We start from the raw sequence: 23,695 nt of genomic DNA, 5'->3' as shown, positions 1-23,695 counted from the left end.
CACAAAGGACCCCTGTGCAAAGCAGCTGGCACCAGAGTTGGCAAGAGTAGGAACTGAATCCCCACCCTCCCAGTGAGCACCGCCCTCTCCCCCTGGTCACCCCCAGGCCTTCTGTCCCAGCAGCAGGAGACTATGTTGGGGATCCAGGGAGGGTTCCCCAGCTCCTGGGTCCTTGCAGACACAGCACCATTCTAGCAAGCGAAGTCTTCAAAGAGGCTTCCTGGGGGGCCGTGTGGGTGATGGTGGTTGGGGAGCAGGCTACTGGCCCCCCCACCTTCAGCACGGCCCCGGCTTGGGCAGGGACTCTGCAAGGTGAAGAGAGAGTGGAACATAGGGAGACCAAGCAGTTGCCCAAAATCACACAGCCAGGCTTTCCTATCCCCTGGAGCAGAGGCTCATCAGCGCACAGGAACCCCTCCAACAGGCTAGTACAGAGTTAGGAGGAATATTCAGTCCCGGAGTGGTGGGGGTGCTGGCTATAGAGCTTGGTCTCACCTGCTCCTTCAGCTCCTGCAGCCCCAAAGTGGAGATGCCCCCAGTGGAGGTACGCAGGGGGGTCTTGGGACGACGCCACACCCTCTTCAGTCGGTCCCAGGACACCTTGGGGTTCAGGGTAAGGGACAGCAGTGGGTTCAGACAATTTGGCTAAGGAAAAGAGCAAACCTTACCAGGTCTACCTTGTAGGACTTGCTGCCCCAGCACATCCCCACCAGGACTCCCTCAAACCCCAACTCCTGAGACCAAGCCTCATCTCCCAACTCCTCAGAGCCTCTCAGGACTTCCAACCAGCCGGGGAGTTCTGTAAAGAACCCCAGGCTTACTCTCCCAGCTAGGAAATCTGCACAGCTCCTCTGCTTTCCCCACTGCCCCTCCTCCACCCTCCAATTCCTGCCTGAGTGGCCCCACCAGGCCCCTCTCTTGCCTCATAGATGTAGTCCAGGATCTCCAGTAGCGTGAGGATGCTGGCCCCGATGAACAGGCCCATCTGTCCCCCGAGGTCTCCTGGGGAGCATGACATTGGGTCAGGGGGAGCAGGCTGATCTGGTCCATCCCATGGAATTGACCAGGGCCAGGTCTCACCCAGCAGGGCTGAAAGGCCATAGGCTGCTCGCTGCTCCATGGCCTCAGAGGTCAGGGCTTCAAAAAACACATCCAGGACCAGGAAGTTCTCCCTGCAGAGAGGGGAAGCAGGCTATGGTGTGGGGACACTTTTCCAAGGAGGAGGCTGTCAGGGACAGCCCGGCCCCCCAGATCCTGGTCTGAGACTCCCTGTACTAGGAAGCTGATAGCCACTCTCAGAGTCCCAAGGCTGTCAGGGAGGCAGTTCTGGCATGTCGACTTCATGTTTGAGGGTTAACAAAGGGCCTAGGAGAGCAAAATAAACTCCTAGGCCTGCAGGATTCTCTCCAGCCTTTTCTAAAGCAGCAAATAGTGATCATCTTGGCGCATCCCTATACCTCTCTAGAACTTTCAATGGCTCCCTATTCCCCTGTAGTCCATACCAAAATTCCTCTTCCAGAAGTTCAAGACTGCCCACAATCGGTAGCACTGTGCGTTCTTATCCAAGTTGCTATCTGCTTCTCTTTGCACAATCTGCCAGCCTGGTATCATCCCACAGTACTCTAGCTGGGATGGCTCCCCAGTCTCTTCTCGTGGATCCAAATCTGGGGTCTTCAGAGGTCCAGTTCACATCAGCCCTGCTTTGCCTATCCTACCCGCATCAATCTCTCCCCGGGCCTGAGAATCAGTACCACGCCATCAAACACAGGCTTATGCACAAATTGTGGCAGGGAGTCTGGTAGCCATCTCTGTCCCCAGAGCCCAGCACTGGGCTCAGCACCCAGAGGCCCCCCAGGATTTGTAGATGAGCTGCCCCATACCAGGCCCATAGCTCACTGCTGCCCTTCCTGCCTCCGCCTGCAGGCCGCCTTCTTCCTCTCCCATCCCTCTGCCCCAGCACAGCATTCACTCAACGTGCAAGCAACTGCTCCCAGGTTACTGGGGGAGAAAGACATAGAGGGCCCTAAAGCAACGGGTTACGGGTTAGCACAATAACAGAGACATGTACGTGGGGACTGCAAGGCTCAGATAAGAGGCGTTTGGACCAAGAAGGGCTTCCCGGGAGATGATGTGGATGTGACTTGAAAGATGGGCAGGGCTTAGTTAGAAGAAAAGGCTCATGAAAGGCATTCCTGGCAGAAAACTTATTATTAACAAAGATGCCACCTGCGCCAGCCTGCACCATTCATCAGACCTGTGGAGGGTGGCTTCCGACACACACACACACGCGCGCGCACGCACAGACCCGTTCACACACACGCACATACCGTATATAGGTCTCATTGCGGTTGTACTTCTTTGCCAGGTACCGGGCGGAGCCCCTGTTGGGGATTCTGACCATGGAGATTTCTTTCCCGTAGCGGGTCAGGTTGCAGGGGGTAGGGCAGAAACACGGGCCCTCGGAGCCCCCACCCAGGGAGTCTGCAACACAGAGGCATCAACTGCAGTGGGAGGCAGGGTGGCCTTGAGGGGCTGTCCCGAGGGAGACACGTCCACACCAAGGGCCTCTGCTGGTCGGGTGTGGCCCCACCTGGAAGAGACCCACTGGGGGTTCTTTCCTAGACCAGCTGCAGGTTCTGCGCAGGCAGACCCTAGGCCCCGCCCACTGGCTTATCCCTGGGGAGTTTCCTGGGGCAGAGATGTCCTGACAGCTCAGAGGGAGCTGATGGGTGGGTGGGTGGATAGGTGGGGGGGTGGGGGTGGGGGGTGGATGGACGCATGGATGGAAGAGCGAATGGACAGACAAGATTTCTGTGCTCAGGATGCTGCGTTTTCCTTATTCGCCCCTTCCCATCGACTCGCCCCTCTCCTCCACTTTGCCCTGTGCTCAGCTCAGCCGGCTGCGTTCTGCCCAATGCACTGCCTAGACCCCTCCTCCTCTGCCTCTGGGCTGGGTTTGCCCAGTGGGAGGCCCTGGGATGAGAGAGGGCACGGAGAGGGAGAGAGGCCTGGCCCTGGCCGTTTTTTCCCCATTGCCTGACCGGAGGTTGGCGGGGGTTATGTCCCTTGGGGGCCGCAGAAGGCAGCCCCCCTGCCTGCCTTCATGGATGCCACAGATCTCTCTGGGTTCCAGGACCCCTTCCTTCCTCACCCCTTCGGGGCTGGAGGAGTAAAGTCTCTCCGGTGTTGCTAGTTCTGGGGGGGGGTCCCTCTATCCTTGTGGCTCCCCGAGCCCTGCTCACACTTCTGTTCCTCTCTCAAACACTCGTCACCCACCCCTTGGATGCAGCTGGTGTTTGGACAGAGAAGTTCCTGATGTGATTCTCCGGCCCCAGAATCCCAAGGCCATCCCTCTGTCTGTCCCTAGCTAGTAGCCATGCTCTCCCAACCTGTCACCCTGGTTCTAGATGAACTCCCCGCCATCTGTTCCCCTCCTCTAATGAGAGCCCCCTTCCAAAAACCATTCTTGCCTTGCCTTAAACCATCGTTAGCTTGCCAGCGCCTCCTCCACTCTCTCCACACGCCCTCAGTTCTCTGCCCTCACTGCCCAGATACACACGCTCCTGCTGACCACACAGGTCCTCAGCACACGCTGCTCCCACCACTCATATGTCCCCGTCTCACCTGGCTGATTCTTCTGTAGCCTTCACGTCTCAGTTAATGTGTCACTTCCTCCAGGAGCCCTCCGCACCCCTCGGGCGGCATGTCCCTCCCTGCCTGGTGGCAGCCCTGAGCTCCTCAACCTGGGACTAGCCAAGTAGGACGTGATGCCTGTGCACAGGCCTCAGGAATGTGAGCTGTGCAAGAGCAGCGCTCCCGTCCGCACTTGGCTCCGGCGCTAGCACAGGCTGTGTCAATTGAGTGAATGAATGAACAGATGAATGAATGAATGGCAGATCGGGCCATGGATAGATGGGGTTTACCTTATCCACAGTGAGAGCCAGTCACCTATCTTTCCTTAACCAAGAGAGAAGCCATTTCACTTCCCCAGATAGGGCAAGCTCATTCGCTGAGTCCAAGCAGGAAGCCCAAACCTTCCCTCTCAGAACTGGGTTCTCTGCAACCCCCGGCCCAGCTGCCTCCACTTACCCAAGCATCCACACTGCAAAGGCCCACAGGCCCCTGGGGCATGGGAAAAGGCCCAAAGGCCAGGAAGGACACCCCTCCCCCAGGAGACACTGGGAGGAAGGGGGAAGAAGGGTGGACAGCCACGAGGGGAAGGGTGGCGTGAGGAGGGCAGGGAGAAGGCAGCACGGACCCAGTGTGTGGTCAGCACACTCGATGTAGATATTTGGCGGGCAGATGGTCTCATTGCCTGAAAGGAGAGAAGATTATTCCTGGAGTCTGCAGTTCCACCCCTTGCCCCCATCGCACTCCCAAAGGTGGCGCACGCTTGCACGTACACGCGTGCACACCGATGTGTCTATGTGCACATACGCGCTTCTAACACTCGTGCATGTGAGCATGGGAATGCACCGTGTGCGCTCAAACGTGCATATGTGCGTGCGCGCGCAGAGGGAGCCATTTGTGTGCACGTGCCCAAGCACACACTCAGCTCCCAAAAGTACACAAGCAGCAAAATACACAAACGCATGCGTGCGGAAATACATATAACGTGCACCCAAACACACGTGTGTGCTTTCCCATATACATAGGTGAAAACATTTATAAAATCACGCTCACAAGGGTGCAGACACACACACACATTTAGTTGTACACATGCACCTGCCGGTGCTCATGAGCAGTGCTCGGCCCCTGGAGGTTCTGGAGCCTGGCAGGGCAGCACGGAGGGCTGGCGAGGGGGGTGCCCACCTGGCATGTGCACCATCCGGCAGTGGCAGCGCTGAAGCACGGCCTCCTTTTCACAGCGCAGCCGGCAGGCAGACACACTGTAGGCCGAGTAGCCCTGAAGCTCAGGCTCCCTGAGCCCGCTCTCTGCCCGGCAGTTGCCCCAGGGCTGGGGCAGGTAGGTCAGCTGCAGAGGCGGGCATGGTGGGGTCATGCCCAGGAGTCCCACAGGGCCCTCCAGTGCCCACCGCCCCAGCCAAGTCCATGGGAGGGCTGGCGGGCTGTGAGTTTCTGGAGGGCGGTCTGCTCAGCGCCCCCTCAGAGCCCAGAGGCCAGACCCACGCCCAACCCAGGACCCAGCTGGAGGTGCTCACCCGCTGTTCCTGGCAGGACACGAAGGTCTGGAAGCCGGGGGACACCCCGAAGCCCAGCTGGTGGATGTAGGGTGGCTCCTCCTGGCTGTGAATCTGCACCCGGATGCCGGCCTCAAAAGACGTCTCATCTGCACAGTGGAGACAACACGGCTGGAAACCAGTCCCAGGTGGGCGCCCAGGCCTGAGCCCCACGTTGGCTCTGTCCCTTTCCCTGCCGGCATACTTGTCTCTCTCCAGATGGGTAGGTACTCCTCCTGCTGGATGTCCAGCATGATCTCTAGGCCACTGCCCATGCCCCCCGCCCGGCTGGGCAGTGAGCTCTGTGGATCCGCATTGAAGGTATAACACTTCCCATACCGAGTATAGACCTGGGGGGTGAGAGAGGAGGAGGGGAGACGGAAGGACGGATAAGACAACTCCTCAGGCTTAGGGTTCCCTGTCCCCCTGATTGCCACCAGATCTGCCTGGACACCCTGATCCCCAATCCAAAGACCAATCTCCCTCCCAGCCTCTCCCCTGAATTCCAGCTCTTCTACGCACATCCTCCCTTAGATGATGAAAAGGCCACCCTAGCCTAACACCAACGGCAGAACTCTCCACCTCTCCCCCAGCTCTGTCCCTGCTCCCACTCCCCTCCTCTGAATAAAGCGTCCCCCTGTCTACCCAGTTTCTCAAGTTGGAAACCCTGAAATCTCTCTCTCTCTCATCCCCACACCCGATCCAGCAACTACGGGGGCAATTCTACTTCTGAAGTCTGCTTTAAGTCCATGCACTTTCCTCCCATCTCGTGTGCCCCCTTCCACCATCACCTCCACCTGGCCAAGGGGAAGGGCTCCTGACTGCTCTCCCTCCAGGACGAGGACCCAGGTGCTCCTTCCAAGTGCACAGGTGCGTTCAAATCCCTCAGCCGGTGGTTCCCATTGCCCTCTCCGAGCCTGCAGGTCTCCATGGGAGGTGACCCTTGCCCACCGCTCCTGGCCCTCGGCACACTGAGACAAATTGACGCTTACGAGCGCCTCCCTCCCTCCCAACCCCCACGCGGAGCTGCTCACAGCCCACAGCGTCACGCTGCACCCATCAGCGTTTGCTTCTCAAAGGACTTAGCAAGACCTGAGAGGATCTTGCTGCCTCTTGCTCAGTGTCGATCTCCCACCCCCGCCAGCGTTTGCGCTGCCCAGGAGCAATAAGCCTGTTTAGTGTTCGGGCACCTGGCCGAGCGCGGGCACCTGGGACGCTCCAATAAGCAGTTTCTGCAGCCAGCAGGCCAGCCCCCACGCGCCCCCCGCCAACCCCGGCCCCTGCGGCGCGCTCCCCGGCGCCGACACCAGATGGCGCTGGCGCCCCGGGATGCAGCGGAGGCTCCCGCGGGAGGTCGCGGGCGGGGAGCAGCGCAGCCGCCGGCCTGGGGAGAAGGTTGAAGGGGAAGCAGTTGCAAGTTCCCCCCTGCCAGGCTCACCCCGCGGAGACCCGCCCCCGGGTCAAACCCATCACAGGCAGCATCTTCCCAGGGGGCCAGGGGTCGGCGCGCGCAATCACTCTGGCGCGCCCCTCCCTCTCCTTGGGAAGGTTTGCGCACTGGCAGGAGCTGGGAGAAAAGGCTTGAGGCAGTGTGGAAGGGAAAAGCCGCCCTGAACGCCTGGCTTCTGAGAGGGGTGCAGAAGGCGGAGGGGCGGGTGAAGGCAGTGGGAGTGAGGGGTTCTAAGAACTGGGGGCTGGGGCCAGTTGATGTGGGGCAGAGGGCAATCTCCCATCCCCTCCAGCGGCCCAGCCTTCATATCTTCTGTCACCCCAGCACGCTGCCTCAGAACCCTGAGACAAAACCGTGTGTATAGCCAACATGGTGCAGGGTACAAAGCACCGACACGGACAGAGGCCATACTCCCCCCTCTCAGCCACCCTGTGGTCAGCTGTGTTTCCTTAGCCCAGTTATTAACCCACGAGAAGTCACAGCTCAGAGAGGCCATGTGACTTGTCCAAGGCCACAGAGCTAGTCACTGAGAGAGACAGGACTCATCTAGCCTTTCCCCCAGCTGCAAGTCCCAGCTCCTGTGTCCGCAGTCCATCCCGGACAGTGGGGTGTGGCCGTCTCCTTGCGGCCACTCCACCACTCTACACCTTCCTCACTTTCTTCTCTGCATCTGCTGCCTCTCAGTTCCTCAGCTGTCCCCTCCCTTTTGCACCCTTACCAGCTTCGGGGTTCCCATCTTGGACCCTGTCCATCACCCCAGCTCCCAGTTCCTGCTGTGCATCCAGCTGTGGGGCAGACACAGGTATGGCAGGCAGTTCCAGAGCACTGCCCTGGGCACAGCACCAAGTGCCCAGCACGCTCTTCCCCATGGACTCCTCCCAACCACCTTCCCGCAGACAAGGAAACTGAGGCTCAGAGAGGTGGGCTGATTTTCCAGATCGCCAGGATTGTGCCTCTGATTTGAAGGTGTGCACAGAGCGCATGGGAGTCTAGTTAAAATGCAGACTCGACCTGAGTAGATTGCGCGGGGGTGGGGGGTGGGGGGGGGGTGGAGGTGTTGAGACCTGAGATTCTGCATTTCTAACAAGCTGCTGATCCCCAGACCACACTGGGAGTACGAAGATCTTACATGGTGGAACCAGAGCCAGGGAAATTCTAGGCTGTGCGCTCCCCACATGTCACTGAGGGAAGGGAACCCTGGAGGGGGCTGGATGTGAGATTCCCAGGTCCCCAGTGGAGTGGGGAAGGCAGATGGGGGAACACGTAAGTATTTGCCCACAATCTCAAAGCACCCACTCTCTTCCTATTTTAGCCCAAGAAGATGCTGGAATCAGCTCTTGCTGACGCAGCCAGTTTTGAGCTTACGCTCCACTTGAGAGGTTAAACAAGGCCTGGGCTGCCTGGTGGTGAGCGCTCATTGGGCATTGCTCCACCCCGCACCTCAGCAAAGCCCCAAACACTGGGCAATGCCACAAATCAGCTTCACCCGTGGAACCATGGACCCCTGAAATTGGGGGCCCCATTTAATCATTTTGGTATCCCCAGAGCCCACAGCAATTTGTAGAAGGAAGTGTGAGATGAAGGGAAGGAGTATGAAGTAAAAACTATCAAATGATTCCCCACTTTGTGACCTGGTCCTGTGCTAGGTGGTGCTTCTGATCTGTGTTCTCCTTTAAATCTCTAAGAAAATAAATATTGTTGCCCTGCATAGTAAAGAAAAGCTCAGAGAGGGAAAGTGACTTGGCTAAGGTCACACAGCAAGACAGTGACCCCAGAGATTCACAGAGAACTCGGTCAGGTGCCAAAGCATATCTGGTGGGTATTCAGTGAGTGAAGGACTCTCGTAGATTCCTGACCCTGGATGGGGCTGGAGAAGCCTCTCTTCCTGATACCCCCTACACACACACACACACACACACACACACACTGCATGGCACTGAGCCCAGCCCTGTGTAGGGCAGTGTCAACCAAGAAGACTGGTGGAGAGAGAGTGGTTTACCTGGTACCCCAACCCTCAAGGGGATGTGCAGAGAGGAGATGACCAGGAGGTAGGTGGAGGCACCCTGGTCTGACAGATCTATTCTGTGAAGAATGGACAGGCCAGTCTGACAGGGCCAGGCTACCAGCACAGCCCGGGGTCAGGCACAACTGCTGGGCAGAGCAGAGCGTTGCCCCGGAGACGGTCCTTGGGCCAGGCAGGTGGTGGCAGGTGGAGCCGCCAGCTCCTAAGTGGCAGAACTCTGGTGGCAGCACAGCCTGCAGCCTCTTCCATGGAGACGGCACGGTCGTTCTGCCACAAGGTCCCACTGGCTGTCCACTGCTCTGTCCCCAGGGACTGGCCTGGAAGGAGGGTGTGTGTATAGGAGTTGAGAGTCCAGGGCCCAGCGGTGGAAAGTGCCAAGTGCCAGGCAAGGATGTGCCCTCAAGGGCTGAGGGGCCATTCCAGATGACCCTGCAGCAGCCCTCTGCCCCTGGGCTCCTCTCTCAGACCCTCCCTCCTCCTGTGCTTTCACCCACCTTCATCCTGGTCATCCCTGGCTCTCTGCTGAGCTCCCAGGTGCGTCCTCCTGGCCCTAGGCTGAGAGCCTTTGTGGCCCTGGGTTGGACAACTTCCAGCTGGGAGTAGGTCTGCACTGCACACTGACGCCTGGACCTCCACACCGCCTTCCAGCCGGTCCTCCACTGTCCCTCTCTGACCACCTCCCCTTTCAATGATGGCTGCAGCTATAGACCCTTGGGTCTATCTACCCCCCACCCCTCTCCATCTCAGTCTCTCAAGTCCCTGTCCATCCTCCAGGCCCGTCTGTCCTCAGCATCTGATCAGTTATTCATCTGGCCTCTGTGTCTCTGTCCCTTGCCCTCAGTCTGCCTGCCCTCCCTCCTCCCCCAGCGCCCAGCCTCTGTCTTTCTTTCCCATTGGCCTGGCCACCCGGGGCCGAGCCATTCTGGCCCTTCGCCTTCCACATCCCTGTCCTGTTTGCTTTCCTCTCTGTCTTTCCCTTAGTCTAGCTGTCCAATCTCTGTCTCTTGCTCTGAGACTTCTCCCTGGGCCTGAGGGCTTCCTCCAAGCCAGGACCCCTCCCCAGGTGCCCTTTCCTTCTGTCTCTCTGGCCCCTCCTCCGAGAGATCTGTCCAGAGCTTGTCCCTGTGAGCAGTGGCTTCTCTCATCCCTTGAGTTCCATCTACCCACAGCTCCCATTCCCCCTGGCACGCTTCCTTGGCTGGCTGGCTTGCATTCTCCCTCACCCCTCCCCACCCCCTCTTCCTCCCTGCAGTCCTGGAGCCCACGGGGTTAACAGGCAATTAGCAGGGCGAGGGCTGGAAGCTGTGGGGGAAAGGGCTTCGGGCCTCCAGGAGATAAGAAGCAGCCAGGAGCAGCCGAGACTGGGCTAATCCCGAAGCTAATCTGCAGCCTAGGCTTTATCTCCACTGCCTTCTGGGCACCCTGCCTCTGCCAAAGCCCTGGCACCGTCCCCACCCACTTTTCCATGGCAGCTTCATCCCCCAAATTCCATCAGCCCTCCCCTGATGTGCTCCGGCCCCACATCTCTCATCCAGGGCCCTGGAATGAGCTCCCTCGAAGGCAATGGTGCCCTGAACAGAGTGGGCCAGTGGGAGGGGATACCTCTCCCTCAATGTGCGCCGTGCGCTCGGACTAGCACCCCAGGACCTGGACAACAGGCTCCTTTTACTCAAGATTGGCCCAAGCCTCCTTGCCAGGAAGGAAGAGGGCACCAAAGCAAAACGCCTGAGCTGTCAGAGCTGCTCTGAAGGCGGAGGTCACTCAGCCTAACCCTCAGGGTACAAAGGGCAACACAGAAGACAAGCGTCTTGTCCAAAGTCACACAGGGGAAAAAAGTGGGGGGGGCAATTCAGAACTAAACTCAGTCCCCCTCCCCCACCAGCCCAGTATGCCCCACTGTCAGGAGTCAGGAGGCCACATCCCAGCTCCAGCTCTGACATCCTGTGCAACCTTGGTTGGTGAAGCCACTAATGACTGCTGGACTTAGTTTCCTCATCTGTCCAGTAGGGATAAAAGTGCCTCAGAGTGGTGGTGAGTCTCAGAAGAGCAGGTGAAGGAAGGCATGTGTGCAAGGCATCTACAAAGTGAACTTACACCTCTGAGGCCTCAGAGTGAGCCCTGCTGAGTGCTGGAGAGACCAACAAGCTGGGGCAGGGACTGGGCACTGCAGGGGGTACGGACGCAGACACCCCTAGGATTGTGCTCAGCAGCAGCAAAGATGGCCAGGCCTGCACTCGCTTTGGAGTCTGAAGGAACAGGTTTCAGTCCAGCTCTGCCCATGGTCGGGTGTGTGATTGAACTTTCCTGAGCCTTTGATTGTTTATCTACAAAAAGCAAGTGGGGTTCCTCCTCTGAAGGTGAGGATTAGAGAGAAGTTCAGAGTGAGCAGAAGTAGGTCCTCAAGAAGCAGTGAGGAGAGCCCATTTGGGAGGGAGCTTCCTGCAGAGATGGCAAAGCCTTTAGGTGTTGGGCCCCCACTGGGTCCCTTGGCAGGGGCACTGTGACCTTGGGTAAGGTGCTCTCAGCCATTTGGGAGACTGAGCTTCTTGGAGGAAGAGCTCCTCCCGGGCTCCCCATCTGACTCTCCTACTTGATGGGAGCAGCACTGCGGGGCCAGGCCTGCAGCCCTGCCCTTACTGTCTGCGGGACTCGGATTCAGTCCCAACCCTCTCGGATTCAGATCCTCCATTTTTCATCTGTAAATTGGGAATAATAATAGGCACCCTGCAGAGAGGTTATGAGAAATATCATCGACATGTGGAGCAACATCCAACATTTATACAAGCCTTACTCTTGCCAAGCACAGTCCAAAGCACTTGGAAAAAAGTCACTCCTTAGCCTCACAAGCACCCTATACCGGAGATCTCTCAGCTCCGTCTTACAGACAGGACCGGTGAGGCCCAGAGAAGGAAACTGCCAGGGTCACAGAATGTGGCAGTGACAGGGCCAGTCTGCGCTCAGAAAATGATGTATTAGTCCTCCCGGAAGCGCAGCGGGTTGAGTGCAGCGCTGTGGAGCTGTCTGCAGCCTCTGCAGCGTGAGCTCGACTCCTGGCTGGCCATAGAGTCCCACATGGCGCGGCAGACCCCTCCTGACTCGCCCGCTGCTCCCCTCAGCAGGGTATTGTGTCAGTCTGCCTGTTCTGCTCCCCACTCTCTCTTTGGTGAATCCTCTCACCCTCTGGCCTGCACTCCAACCAGATTGTGAATAAATCTTAAAAAAAAATTTTTTTTAAATCATGTGTTCAAGCAACACTTATTTGCCCAACACTGTTCTTGAACCTGTCCAAGGTGTCCTGCGAGGTGCCGGGGGTGGGGGGCACTCGGAGAGCGGAATAGACGGTCTCTGCCCTGAAAGTGTCCCCTGGGCGGCTGCACAGGTGTTCAGCATCGGGAACCACGCGCACAGCTGTGATGGGGGGGCCAGGCTCTGTCCCGTGAGAGTGGAACCAGGGCTCGCTCTGGGCTGGAGAGAACTCCCCAGAGCAAGCTCAGTCACCCGCCAGGAGGGCGCCCCCTCACCAGACACGGTTCAACCCCCACCCCACCCGCCCTGGCGCCCAGGTGCTTTTCAGGTCGGCTTCCGCCCCGAGCCAGAGGCGGTGGGTTTTGGAGGAAATGGGCGCAGCGTCTGTTCAGAGGCAGAGGTGTGAGCCGGGGTAGAGCCGCGCTGCGGCCGGCGCTGGGGAGCGCGAGGGCCTTGCCGAGCCCGAACACCCCCGGGGGCGCCGCGATCCCCGGCGAGGAGGGCGCAGGGCCTCGGGGCCCGGGTAAAGGGTCCAACTCTTTTTAGAGAGCGGCCGTTTAGGCCTTCATTCCCAGAAAGTCAATTTTCCAGGCGGGAATATTTCTTAATTCGCGACGAAGGCCGTTCCTGACACGCCCGCCCTTGGATGCGAAGTTGCTCGGCGAGTTCCGCTCACACCTGCGCCGCGGCGCGAGTTCGGGGTCCGGCCCGGGCAGGTGGCGCGGTGGTGAGTGAGCGCGCGCCCGTTTCGGGCCTCAGCCCCCCTCCCCCGCACCCCGGCACCCAGGCTGGCCCCCCGCGCCCCTCCCCGCGCTCCTCGCCGCCCCCCTCCGGCCCCCCGCGGGGCAGGCATCCATCACTGCGCGAGCGCCCCCTCCCGGCTCCCCGGCTCCCCCGCCGCTCTCCCTGGGTTTGCCTCATTTGCATTCCCCCGGCTCCCGGCTCCTCGGCAAAGTGACCTCCGCGCGCAGCAGCGCCAGAGGCTTCCACCGCGGAGGGAGACCCCGCCCCCCGCCGCGGCCCGGGAGGGGCGAGGGGCCGCGCGCCCCGACGGCGGGGCTGGGCCCGGGAGCTGCGGAGCCGCGGCGGGCGGCGGGCGGCCGGGCGCGCAGCTGCAAAGGCCTGGCGCAGAGGGGCGCGGGGAGAATCGGGTGGGATTTGAACCCTCAGCCTCAGATCCTCAGCAGGGCGGCAGTGGGACGTGGAGCTCAGCACCAGCCTGCGAAGCTGCGTCCCAGGCACGGAGCCCTGCTTTAGAAGCCCGGGCTCCCCCGGAACCCCTGATGGAGAGGGGCCCGCCCGACCGGGCAGTCGCCAGGGGTCCCCAGCCCTCCTGGGGACCTGCCCAGACGCCCACCCCACACCCCCCCAGCCCCGTCCTCGCTCCCCTGGTGTGCTGAGACGCCTCCCCTCCCCCCGCTTGGTATTTACACCTTTCACACATTTGTAAGCTATTATCCTGTCCACGCTTAGTCACCGCTGAGCCAAGCGCCACGGATTTAGCTCCTTTAATCTTTCCTCCTAAATCAATCCTCCATTTCCCCTTAATCATCCCGTGGCTCCTCTCTGAACTCTCTTGCTGCTGCCTGGGCTGCTGCAGCCTCTGCTGTCTCTCTGGAACTGCTCCCCCTCCAAGCCCAAACGGGTGTCCCAAGGGCATGGTGAAGATTTGGGGAGGGGGGTTTGGATTTCCAGGGCTGCCAGCCCCTGGCCTGGGAGCCAGCGGAAGAAGGGCAGACACCCCGACCCTTCTGGAAACACACTGCACTCGGAGCCCACCTAGGGTCCTGGTCCTCCCACCTTCCCATCGGCTTTCAGCTGGGATGGCGCCAAGACCCTGGGCCTCCACCTTGATTTGTCCCCTCCCCCCCAAAAAAATCAGCCCTTAGGTTTCCTGACAGGGTGTCCCCACCCCCTCTGCCCAGCTGCGCCAAGGAGGTGGTATTGCCTGAGAGCCTGGAAGGGCACCAGGAGAACTCACCCTCCTGAGCTTGGCCTCCCGTCCCCTCCTCCTCCAGGATGGCAGCTCATCTCTCCTTGACCATCCGCAGTCGCACCTGCGACTCCCTCCCTCTGCCCACTGGTACCCAGACATTGGAAGCTTCCACCTGAGCATCCCTGAGGCTGTCCTCATGGTGCTGCTGCCTCCCTGCCCTGACTTCCTGGTCCTCCTCACCCCCTCAGCCTGGGCCTGGCAGGGGCAGCCCTGCCACCACTAGAGCGAGGGGTTCTTCCCAGGAAGATGAAGGGCCTGAGTGGGGGTCCAGGAAAGAGCAGGGGTGGGGGGAAAGGACAGAGGAGAAAGAGGGCGGACAGGAGGGGGAATTGGGGGCCATTTCTTCAAATGCTAATCAGCATCTTCCGGCAGTGCCAGGAGAAGCTGAGTTGATAATGAGCCCAGCTCGGGGCTGATTCCTGATTAATGAAGAGGCCATGGGGCTGCTGAGTAGGGCTGGGTGGGGCACTCCCTCACAGCCCTCCCCTCTGCCCTTGCAGCCCGGCCAGGGTAACAGAACAGCCCCTGCCCTTGGCTGCCCGGCTGCACCACTCAGATTCACCTCCCGCCAACTCCCGCCCAGCGGGAAGCACCCAGGCTGAGAGCGCCCCCTCCAGGAGGGCCTGAGGGGTTGCAGCCAGTGGCTAGATGGGAAGTGAGGGAGGCAGTACATCCAGCTCTGCCATCTGTGAGTTGTAGGTAGTCCTGAGGATTGTTTTAATCAGAAAAAAAAATATTAAAGGTGGAATTGTTATTCAAGGCGGGGACTTCTCTGGATAAATCGCAAAATCTCCCCGTCCCCACCCTTTACAACACAGCACATTCCCGCCTAGAGGGCAAAAGCCGGGGCTGAGGAGCAGATAAGTGAGCTGCCTTCTCCTCAGACCCCACCCTTCCCTGATGTGTGCCCTCGCCATCTGGCCTGCCTGGCTCCTTAAGGCGGGACCACCCCTGAACTAGATGTCAAGCTAAATGTTCTCAAGGTTCATTCCTGAGAAGTTAGGACCAGTAGGCTCAGAGGGCTGGGCAGGGGTGGGGTCACGAGTAAGCATCCTGGTAAGACTGGAGCAACCTCAGTGGAAACCCTGCCCTCCCAGAGTCAAGAGGGCAAGAGGCGACCTCAGGGCCTTAGAGCCAGTGACAACAGCGTGGAGTTGGGGGTGCCTGGAGTCCCACATACTGCCTGATCACAGCAGGGAAGGGATGCTCAGGAGGAAGCTTGACTGGAAGGCAGGGGATTACGAGGCGCCTCCAATCTGGGGACTGGGAGACCAGGGAGGGGGTGGGGGGAGGGCTGGCTGGCTTGCTGCTATCCTTGTCGGCGCTGTCCTGGCTGGCAGCTGGGGTGGGGCTGGGAGAGGAGGGAGGAGGGTAGAGACCGGGACTGCCCAGCTGGAAGAGGCCTTGTCTAATTGTGCCTGATTAGTAGAGAGGAAGAGAACAGGGCGAGTGATTAATAGTCACGGCAGTCACCAGCATGTGGGGAAGGGGGCTGGGACTGGAGGGGAATCTGAGCTTCCCGAGAGCGTGGAGACAGTGACGTGTGTGCCCTCAAGTCCCCGGTCACCTGTCCCTCTGGGGGCTGCCTGGACCCCTCATGTCCCCGCAGAGAGGAGCTGGGTCCCACCCCTGCCGCCTCGGGGATCCCCCTCCCTCTCCCATGCCTCCATTTTCCAGACAACAGGATGGAAGAGAAAAGACCAAGGTCATAAGCACCTGACGAAAACTGTGTATCTGCTCAGGTAGTGTTCCGGGAGGCCTCCATGTCCGCAGGCACAGGGCTGCCCTCAGCTCAGCCCTCGCCCTCGCCCAGCGAGCAGGTGACTGGACTTCCGGCCCGACCCACAGCCCCTACCTTACATCCTGCGGTGCCAGCCGGCATTCCCTGCCCGCCCCAGGCAGTCCCCACCTTGCTCCAGGGCTGTCTAGAGTTGTGCTGGCCGAGATGGCAGCCTCGAGTCACACGCAGCTCTTTGAATTGAAACTCATTTTCTCTGTCACGCTAATCACATTGCAGAGATTCAGTAGCCGGTGTGGCTAGTGACTGTCCTCGCAGAATGTGGTGCTGGCCCGCGTGCCCCCCAGCGTGTGCCTGCAGCCCCGCATGCCCGCGGGAGCACCCGCGAGGACTGGAGAGCCCAGGAATGCCCTAACGGTGGAGGGGAAGGCATGGATGGAGGGTCAAGGTGCAGCAGAAGGGGGGATGCCCATGTGGATGGTTGGGAAATCAGCGGGGTGCTGGGGCCGGTCTGGTTGAGAGTCAGTAGTTGGGGTGGTGGCGGCGTTTATACAGCCGATGCCTCCAGAATCTGCTGTGTGTATACTGGGCAGCGTGCTAAGTAAGCTCTCTGCAGGCGTCTCTTCGTCCCCACGAGCGCCTCAACTTTTTAGCTTCTACTCTTCCATTTAATGACTGTAGTCGCTGATGCTCAAGGAAGCTTTCTGGCTTCTCCAAGGCCGCACGGCTTAAAGGGGAGAGCCCGGGTGCAAATCCAGAACCCACACCCTGAACTGTTTCCCCATCCAGTCTCCAGGCGAGAAGAGGTGCTGAACTGGGGGGCCACGCCTACGTTTTGCAGCTAAAGGAAGGAAGCCTAGGGAGAGTGATTTCTGTCTTCTAGTAAGCGGGCAGGCTGAGAGCAAGCCACGTTGGGGAAAACAGAGGTGGGGTGACTGGGTGGGGAGCAGATGGTGGAGGAACTGGGGAAGGAGAGAGGAAGCATAGACCACTATGCTTTGGTGGTGGGAGTGGGCTGGATGAGACGGGGTAAGGGGGGCAGGGAAGAGAAGCGCTGGGGTGAGCGAGGTGGAGGGGAGCACCCCCACCCCCACCCAGGAACCCGAGGCTCTCCTTTCCCTTCCCTCCTCTGCAAACCTCACCCCGCTGGCTTCATCCCTTCAACCTCTCCAGCCCTCTTCAGCCCCAAGGGGCCTCGCTCTCTCGCCACCCAGGCATAGATCCTGCCTCCTCATGACACTGCCGCATGGCCTGTTACTCCTGCACGGTTGGTTAAGCTTCTCAGTGCCCCATCCCTGCTCCGCCACACGACTGTAGGCTGCATGAGGACAGGGAGCAGGGCCGCGGGCCGCCCTGGATCCTCTCCAAGGCACCTGGCAGGCTCCGTGGGCACAGTAGGCACTCAGGCTCCAGGCTGATCGGGAGTCGGCGAGGGGATATTTGGGAGTGTGGGGGTGAGAGCGACGACCGCGGTAACAGAAGCAAGAGCAGCAGCTTAGGGTACTGGGGGAGGGCGCATTACCCGGAGTAAAAATAGGCTGGAAAATGTGACATTTATTAACTTGGATTCCGGAGGAAAGGTCACAGCAGAGTGGGGAGTGGGAAGGAGGAAACAGGGAAAGCGACAGAAAACACATACCAGCCCCTTCCCCAAAGCCTGTCATTGTCACTGACCAGCTTGCCACCCTCGGGCCTCAGCCCCGTCACCCACCACAGGCCCCAAATCCCCATCGGGGGCTCCATGTTACCGCACAGGCTGTCATGAGCCTCCTGTCCTCATCAGAGACCCTGTGTCTTTGTCTCCATAGCCCTTGTCCATCCTTGCCTGCACCACACACCTCTCTCTTCCCCAGGCCAGGGACCATGGGCCCCATCCCAACCATCAGCCCAGTCCCTTGTGCATCTGGAGCAGGCTCAGCCCCAGGATGCCAGGCCCAAGGGAAAGCAGCTCTCAGCAGATGGAGGCTGGGGTGAGGGGGTCAAGGAAATCAGCGTCCAGAAGGGGATTCCAGACCCCCAATGCTAGCTTTGCCCCTCCTGCCCTCACCCTCCTGCAGCAGCCCCAGAGCTGAGATCCACAAACTTCAACAATCCTTTCTCAGGTACCAAAGGGCCTGGGGGAGGTCCACCCCTCTGCCCGCCCCATGCTCAGGATTCACAGGGATTCACCAGCCTTGATCAGGGGACTCCCTGCTCCCTCTCCCCCAGGCACCTCCTTTCCCTTTCCCAAGGCCAGGTGGGAAACCCCTGCCCTCTCCCCTCCCTGCCTCGGCCCCCTCCATCTCTTCCCTTTCCTTCCCACCCCTAGCCGGAGCCCACACAGGGTGCGGGGACACAAAGCCCCCATTGATCACCGCAACAGCACCTGCTGAGCCTGGGCTCTGTCCCCCCTCTCAGTGGGCGAGGATGTCAGATGGGAGCCCCATGGATGGGGAAGGCCACATCCACACTGTGCCCCACCTCCTCTTTGGGAACTCTCCCAGCCTGGGTTTGGGGAGCAATGGCTTTTCTTAAAAGAGGGGGTGTATAGCCAGATGACAGTCCAGTGACCCCAACTCCTCTCCTGCACAATCCTCCCCCACTTGTCCCTTCCTCCACTTCTACCCAACTCCCCCACCCCCCAAGCAAGGGGTCCCAGAGGCTGCAGGTATGATGGGGGCCAGCAGCCCGCTTGGAGCATGTTTCTGGGTGATACTGAGACAGTGAGCGAAAGAACATGGGTGGGGGCAGCTGGCCACGAGTGGGGAAGGCCCCCCATCTCTGGGGCTGGCCGCTGGAGGCTGGACTGGATCAGGCACCGTGTCAATGCCATGTATTTGCATTTGCACCAGGCAGTGGTAACAAGGATGAAAACACACGTACACAAGGCTGGGAGTAAAGTGTGGCCGGGGGACAGACACCTCAAGCACAGGAATAATGGATAGCCTGTGCCTGGGGTGGGCACGGAGCCCTGACAGACACACAGACTGTCTAGCAGACACACGCTCCACTCACACACCTGACGCGGGAGGTGTGCACGGGAAGGCAGCCCAAGCTGACGCTCCTCTCCAGTGATAGTATGTGTGTATGTGTTCACACGTACGTGAGAGCTGTCGCCAGCCGTCCCCGCGTGGGGAGTAGGGTTGAGGTAGATGAGGGGGCTACAAGAGGGGGTGGCATCCCCAGCATGACCCTGTCCCTGGCAGCTAAGTCAGAGCCGGGAGGTGGGCACGGGCGAGTAGCTCTCAGGGTGTGTGGGTGTGCAGGTATGCACGTGAGCGTAGTGACAGGGACACTGCGTGTGAGAGCAGGGGTGTGTGGGAAACTGTCCCTGAGCAGTAGGGGTGTGTGTGCACGTGTGCCTGTGCATGCATGTGTGTGCGTGCAACGCTGAGGGTAAGCCCTGCACGGGAGAGTGAGTGAGTGGTTCTCAGTGTAAGAGCCAGAGCCGGGCCAGGGAGCAGCAGGAACCGGACGGAGGGAGGGAGGGACGGGGGGAGCAGCCAGAGGGGCGGCATGAAAGAGGGATGTGTGAGGGAGTCTGTGAAAGGGGGTGTGTGTGAGAGACACAGACACAGAAGGGACACTGGCACCCAGTGTCCACGAAGACCATCTCTATCCAGCCTGCTGGTCGGGCCAGCTCCCCCAGAGAAGCCCTGGCTGGAGCCCCCAAACACCCTCTCCCCATCACCCTTCTGTGATGGGGACAGGAATCTAGTAGCCACAGAAGAAAAAGGGGACAAGAGGAAAGTGGGGGCCAGTGGGCCTGACCCTGGCATGGGGCATCCCTTCCCTGCAAGTTGGCAGCTTCAGGACCCCCCAGCCCACTCCAGGACCCCGGCCCCAGCCCCAGCCCTGCAGCAGCAGCAGCAGCGCTGAGAGGAGGAGCAGCAGCCGCGCCGGGGTAAGCCCCTGTGAGCGTCCCTGCTCCACGGCTGGGAAGCCAGAGGGAAACACCAGGCTTGGGGGAGACACCAGGCCAGCCTCTGGTGGCGGAAGGAGGGGAAGCCCTGCCGTCGAGGATACCCACAAGCACAGCCCCCGCCCCTGCCCGCCGCTGGCCACCCCAGGCCAGGCAGGCCAGCTGGCAGGACTCACCACGGAGAAGTTGCTGGCGGAGCAGCGATGCCCACTGAAGTTGCAGCTCTTGAGCATGTCGGCCAGCTGGTGGCCGGTGCGGTTGAGGATGTCCACCATGTCGGGCTCCGGGTAGCGCAGGCCGGCCGCGCGGTGCCCGTCCCGGTCTTTGGGGGGCAGCCCGGTCAGGTTGGCCAGGTGGAAGATGTCGGCGTCGCTGAGTGCCGAGTGCCGGAAGCGGTTGATGTTGCAGAGGGTGACGGCCGGGAAGCCCGCCGCTGGCGCGGGGGCGGCAGAGTCCATGGCCACCAGGTGAGGCCGGGTCAGGTAGCCCCGGGCCAGGCCCGCCGCCTGGTACAGGAAGGCAGCCAGCGAGGTGAGTAGGGCCAGCGCCCACAGGGTCCTGCGCAGTCCGTGGAGGCCTGGGCCACAGGCCCGGCCCAGCCCGTGCAGAGTGCTGGTGCTGGCGAAGGTGGCCAGGTCCCGGGGGGCCGTTGGCCCCTGCGCAGCCCCCAGGAGGCTCTGTTCATCCCCTGCCTCCTTCTCCTTGGGTTTCGCATCCTCCTCTGCAAATTTGATTTTGCACACAATCTCGATCGGCATCTGTCCCCGGCTGCTGGGACTGGCCAGCGCCTTCCTGCCCCCGTCCCTCCCTGGCCAGCAGCCCTCGGTGCCCTCTGGAGTGGCGGTGGTGGCAGCGGCGGCTCTTCTAAACTCAGGGCAAGCGGGTGGCGGACAGGGACGGGGTGGGGGCCCGAGGTGGGGGCGTCCCTCCCACTCGCAGCAGCTCCGCAGCCCTGGTGCTGCCTCTGCCGCCGCTGCCTCTTCTGCCGCTTGTCTCTCTCCTCGATCGTCTCCTTGTGGCTTCCCTTATCAGCACCAGCACAGCTGTCAGCCCCTGCGTGTGTCCCTGCGAGCGAGCGAGTGAGCGAGGGAGCGAGCGCTGCTCCGCCACGCCGCGCAGCCCCAGCCGCTCCGCTCAGCATGTGCTCCGGAGCCCACCCCGCGCTTAATAATTCAGGACATGTCAACAGCGTTCACCGGCAGCCCGGGCGGCAGGAGCCGGGCCGGGGCGGGGGCGGCCCCCGGCCTCGGACAGGGATCCCCCGGCCCTGCCTGAGACCTCGTCGGGCTGCCTCCCGAACTCTTACTCCACCGCAGGCACTAGTGGGTGCCCCGATGGCCCCGCTCCCAGGCCACCCGGGGACGTGGGGCACCGGGGGTCCCCAGCCGCTTTTCTGGACCTCACCCCAGGAGAGGTCAGTCGGCTCTGTCCCCCACCGCCTGGCCTCCCTGACTCCCATCTCCAGCACCCACTCACCCTCTGACCCCAGCACCCCACGCACAGTAGCTTCCAGAAACTCCATGGGAGCCACTTGTTTGAGTGAGGGCGGGCAGGGCGGAGGAGGGCGAGGGGCCGAGGGGCCGCGGATGCCTCCAGGATCCTTCACTTCCCCAGAACTGCTTCCAGCGTCAAAGCCCATCGGACTCCAGCCCCCACTGGGTCACTGGCTGCCCTCGCCCCCACTTTGCCCTCACCCCCCAAACTCAGCCACCACGCGTCTGGGGCTGAGGGCATCCTGGCTGGCACTTCTGTGGTCACTTTGCTCTTCAGGGTTTCCCAAGTCCGTGGCCACAGCCAGGCAGGGGGTGGGGGTGAGCACTGGGTAAGCAGTGCAGGGAGCAGAGAGGCGGGATGAAATGGGGGAGCGACCCCCAGTAGGGGGAGAGGGTGTGGTAGAGGGAGGGGAAGCGTCCCAGTGGGAGTACTAGAGGGGGGCCACTGTGCTGTCCTTCACCAGGAAGGGGTGGTGCGACCCCAAAGAAATAGAGGCGGGGTTCCCAGCAAAGTGGGCTGGGGCGTCCCAGGGTAGCTGCTGTCTCCAAGGAGTGGTGGGCTGTGGGCACAGGCAGGGTGGGACGCCTGGACATGGTTTGGGGTCCCCAGGGTGGGGGCGTGCCCTTGGGGCCAAAGGAGAGCGTGAACCCTCACGGGGGAGGAAGCGCTTGTCCCCCAGAGGAAAGGGGCCCTGATTAATCGGGGCGCTAATGAGCAGCAGGGAGAGGAAGCTCAGAGGGGCGGGGGAGGCGGCTCCATCGATCTGAGCTGAGGAACCAGCAGCAGAAAAAAAAGTGAGAAGGGAATCGATCTGAGGGAAACGGCAGCTGCTGGGGATGAGAGCCTGAGGTCCACCCGCTGCCCAATGGCCACCCGTCCCCTACGCCAGGCCTGGCCCCGCTGGTCCGGTCACAGCCCCAGCCTGGCCCAGGGGAGGAGGCCTAGGACGGCCCCCTGGGGGCAGGGAGCTGCTCCGCCCGCCTGGGCTGCAAGGCCAGGTCAGGCCATCAGTCACGGGTCACCTGAGCGCGGAGCCCACCCACACCCCGCCCTGGCCGCTCGCGGTGCCCTGCATGGGTTGTTCCCATCCTCTTATCATCGAAGTAGCTTCCTCAGGGACCCCGCGGCTGGGCTTCCCACAGCAGCTCCCCAAGCTGGGAAGATAAGACCCCTGGGGTCAGGGGCTGCATCTGGCTCGGGAGGGGGGAGCAATGAAGCAGCTGCTGAGTTAGCACTAAGAGTCTCCAGATGACCACGGTAGGTCCCCCTCCCTGCCCCCTGCCCAGGCAGCCCCCTCCTGCCCTCTCCCTGGTAGGTTCCCAGCCCCTTCCAGTGCCTTCTTCCCACCCCCTCTCACCACCCCCTCCAGCCTCTCTCTTCCCCTTTCTCCTAGTATTGATTTTTCTTTACTGGGTTTTTTTAAAAAGGTGATTTAATTGCTTTTTTAAGGTTACTTCAGTCTGGGGCTCTGCCAAGAAGCGGGGAGCTGCCCCCCAAGCTCTCTAGGGCACTCATTACTGCCTTGGACTCAGTGCATGTCCCCCAATTGCCCTGCCATCCTTTGAGATCATGGGGTCATCCTCCCCCAACATACTGGCCTCTCGGAGCCCAAATCACACCCTGGGTCCCGGGGGCGCAGCAGGAAGCCTCCAGCCTCTAAGAGGAAAGAGTTGGGTGGTGAGCCAGTGGGGGTGGGGGGTGGGGGGCGCTCCAGGCTGCTGGCAAGTGGAAAGGCAGTTAGCTGCTCGCACCACCCCTGCCCCAGCCAGCTGTCTCCAATTGTCCCCAAGCCCCGACGCTCCGGTCCCCCGGGCCCCCTGGCTCTGTTCAGCGGGCATACCCCCGTCTCTACAGCCCTTTCCTTGGCCTTTCCCCCCACGCCTCCAGTCTCTTTTGTCCCCCTCAAGCCTTCTATCCTGCACCCCCTTCCCCTCTGGCCCCCATCTTTTCCCCCTCCCTCTTCCCGCTTCCCTGCCTGCCTCCCTCTCTGCCCGGCTGCAGTTGGGTGATAATCTCCCTCATTTAGCCTCCCGGCTGCTTCCCCGGCTCATTGCCCAGCTGGTCCCTGGGGCCCGGCCCAGCTTCTTCCCCACCCCCACCCCAGCCCCGCGCCCAAGCTCCCCCAGTCCCTTCCTGCTTTCCCCACCCATTCCCCCGGGGCCAGCTGCCCCCTGCAGTGAGCCTTGGGGTCCGGTGTGGCTGGCCAGAACCTGAGCTGAGCGTGAGCAAAGAGGGTTGGGAGTGTGGGTGCAGGCGTAGGGGATTGGGAGGGGTTGGGGGGGTGTGGGTGCAGTCTCAGCCGACCAGCCTTTGCACTCCGGTTCTCCCCATTCCCTACACTAATCCCCAGTCCAATTCTCCGCCCCCCCCCGGCCCCCCCGGCCCAGGCACTGAACTAGGCTTCCTGACAGCGAGGAAGGATGGTGGAGAGGCAGTGGTTCTACAGCCGCTGCATGCGAATGGGGGCAGAGGGTGCGGGAGGGCAGAGGGTTCTGACTGAGCACCTAGCAGGAGGCATGGAGGCTTTATTTGGGCAAAATGCCCCCAAAGCAGTCCTCCCAAGATGGAGCTGGGGGGCTCCCAGGGCACCCTTGAGGCCCCTTCTGCACCCTGGTTCTGGGGCTTTGCTTCTCCCAGTATAGGGGAGTCCATACTGGCCGCCTTTGC

General features: G+C 61.1%; 1 protein-coding gene across 1 annotated transcript; it reads right to left on the bottom strand.

Moving 5' to 3' along the window:
• Positions 1–160: 160 nt before the first annotated feature.
• Positions 161–20,862, bottom strand: ASIC4 (acid sensing ion channel subunit family member 4). Its single transcript, XM_037524120.2, has 10 exons — positions 19,711–20,862; positions 5,386–5,530; positions 5,163–5,290; positions 4,813–4,975; positions 4,259–4,315; positions 2,328–2,481; positions 1,081–1,172; positions 923–1,002; positions 496–600; positions 161–305 (listed from the first exon to the last, which is right to left on the bottom strand). The coding sequence occupies exons 1-10, from the start codon at positions 20,290–20,292 to the stop codon at positions 192–194; spliced, it is 1,620 nt and encodes a 539-aa protein (XP_037380017.1). The 5' UTR covers positions 20,293–20,862; the 3' UTR covers positions 161–191.
• Between the last annotated feature and the right edge of the window lie 2,833 nt (positions 20,863–23,695).

The sequence above is a fragment of the Talpa occidentalis genome, unplaced genomic scaffold (genome assembly GCF_014898055.3).
Source record: "Talpa occidentalis isolate TD23 unplaced genomic scaffold, MPIMG_talOcc4v2.1 talOcc4.3, whole genome shotgun sequence".
Taxonomy (NCBI): domain Eukaryota; kingdom Metazoa; phylum Chordata; class Mammalia; order Eulipotyphla; family Talpidae; genus Talpa; species Talpa occidentalis.
Note: the sequence above shows the minus strand (reverse complement) of the source record. Positions and strands in the feature narration are given on the sequence as shown.

What these genes read in the sequence shown, in the direction of transcription:
- ASIC4 (XM_037524120.2), bottom strand. Translation starts at nt 20,292, where the DNA reads ATGCCGATCGAGATTGTGTGCAAAATCAAATTTGCAGAGGAGGATGCG. An exon ending in TGGCCTTTCAGCCCTGCTGG is followed by an intron (nt 1,003 to 1,080) that starts GTGAGACCTGGC and finishes CATGCTCCCCAG; the next exon opens with GAGACCTCGGGGGACAGATG. An exon ending in TGCAGGAGCTGAAGGAGCAG is followed by an intron (nt 306 to 495) that starts GTGAGACCAAGC and finishes TTCACCTTGCAG; the next exon opens with AGTCCCTGCCCAAGCCGGGG.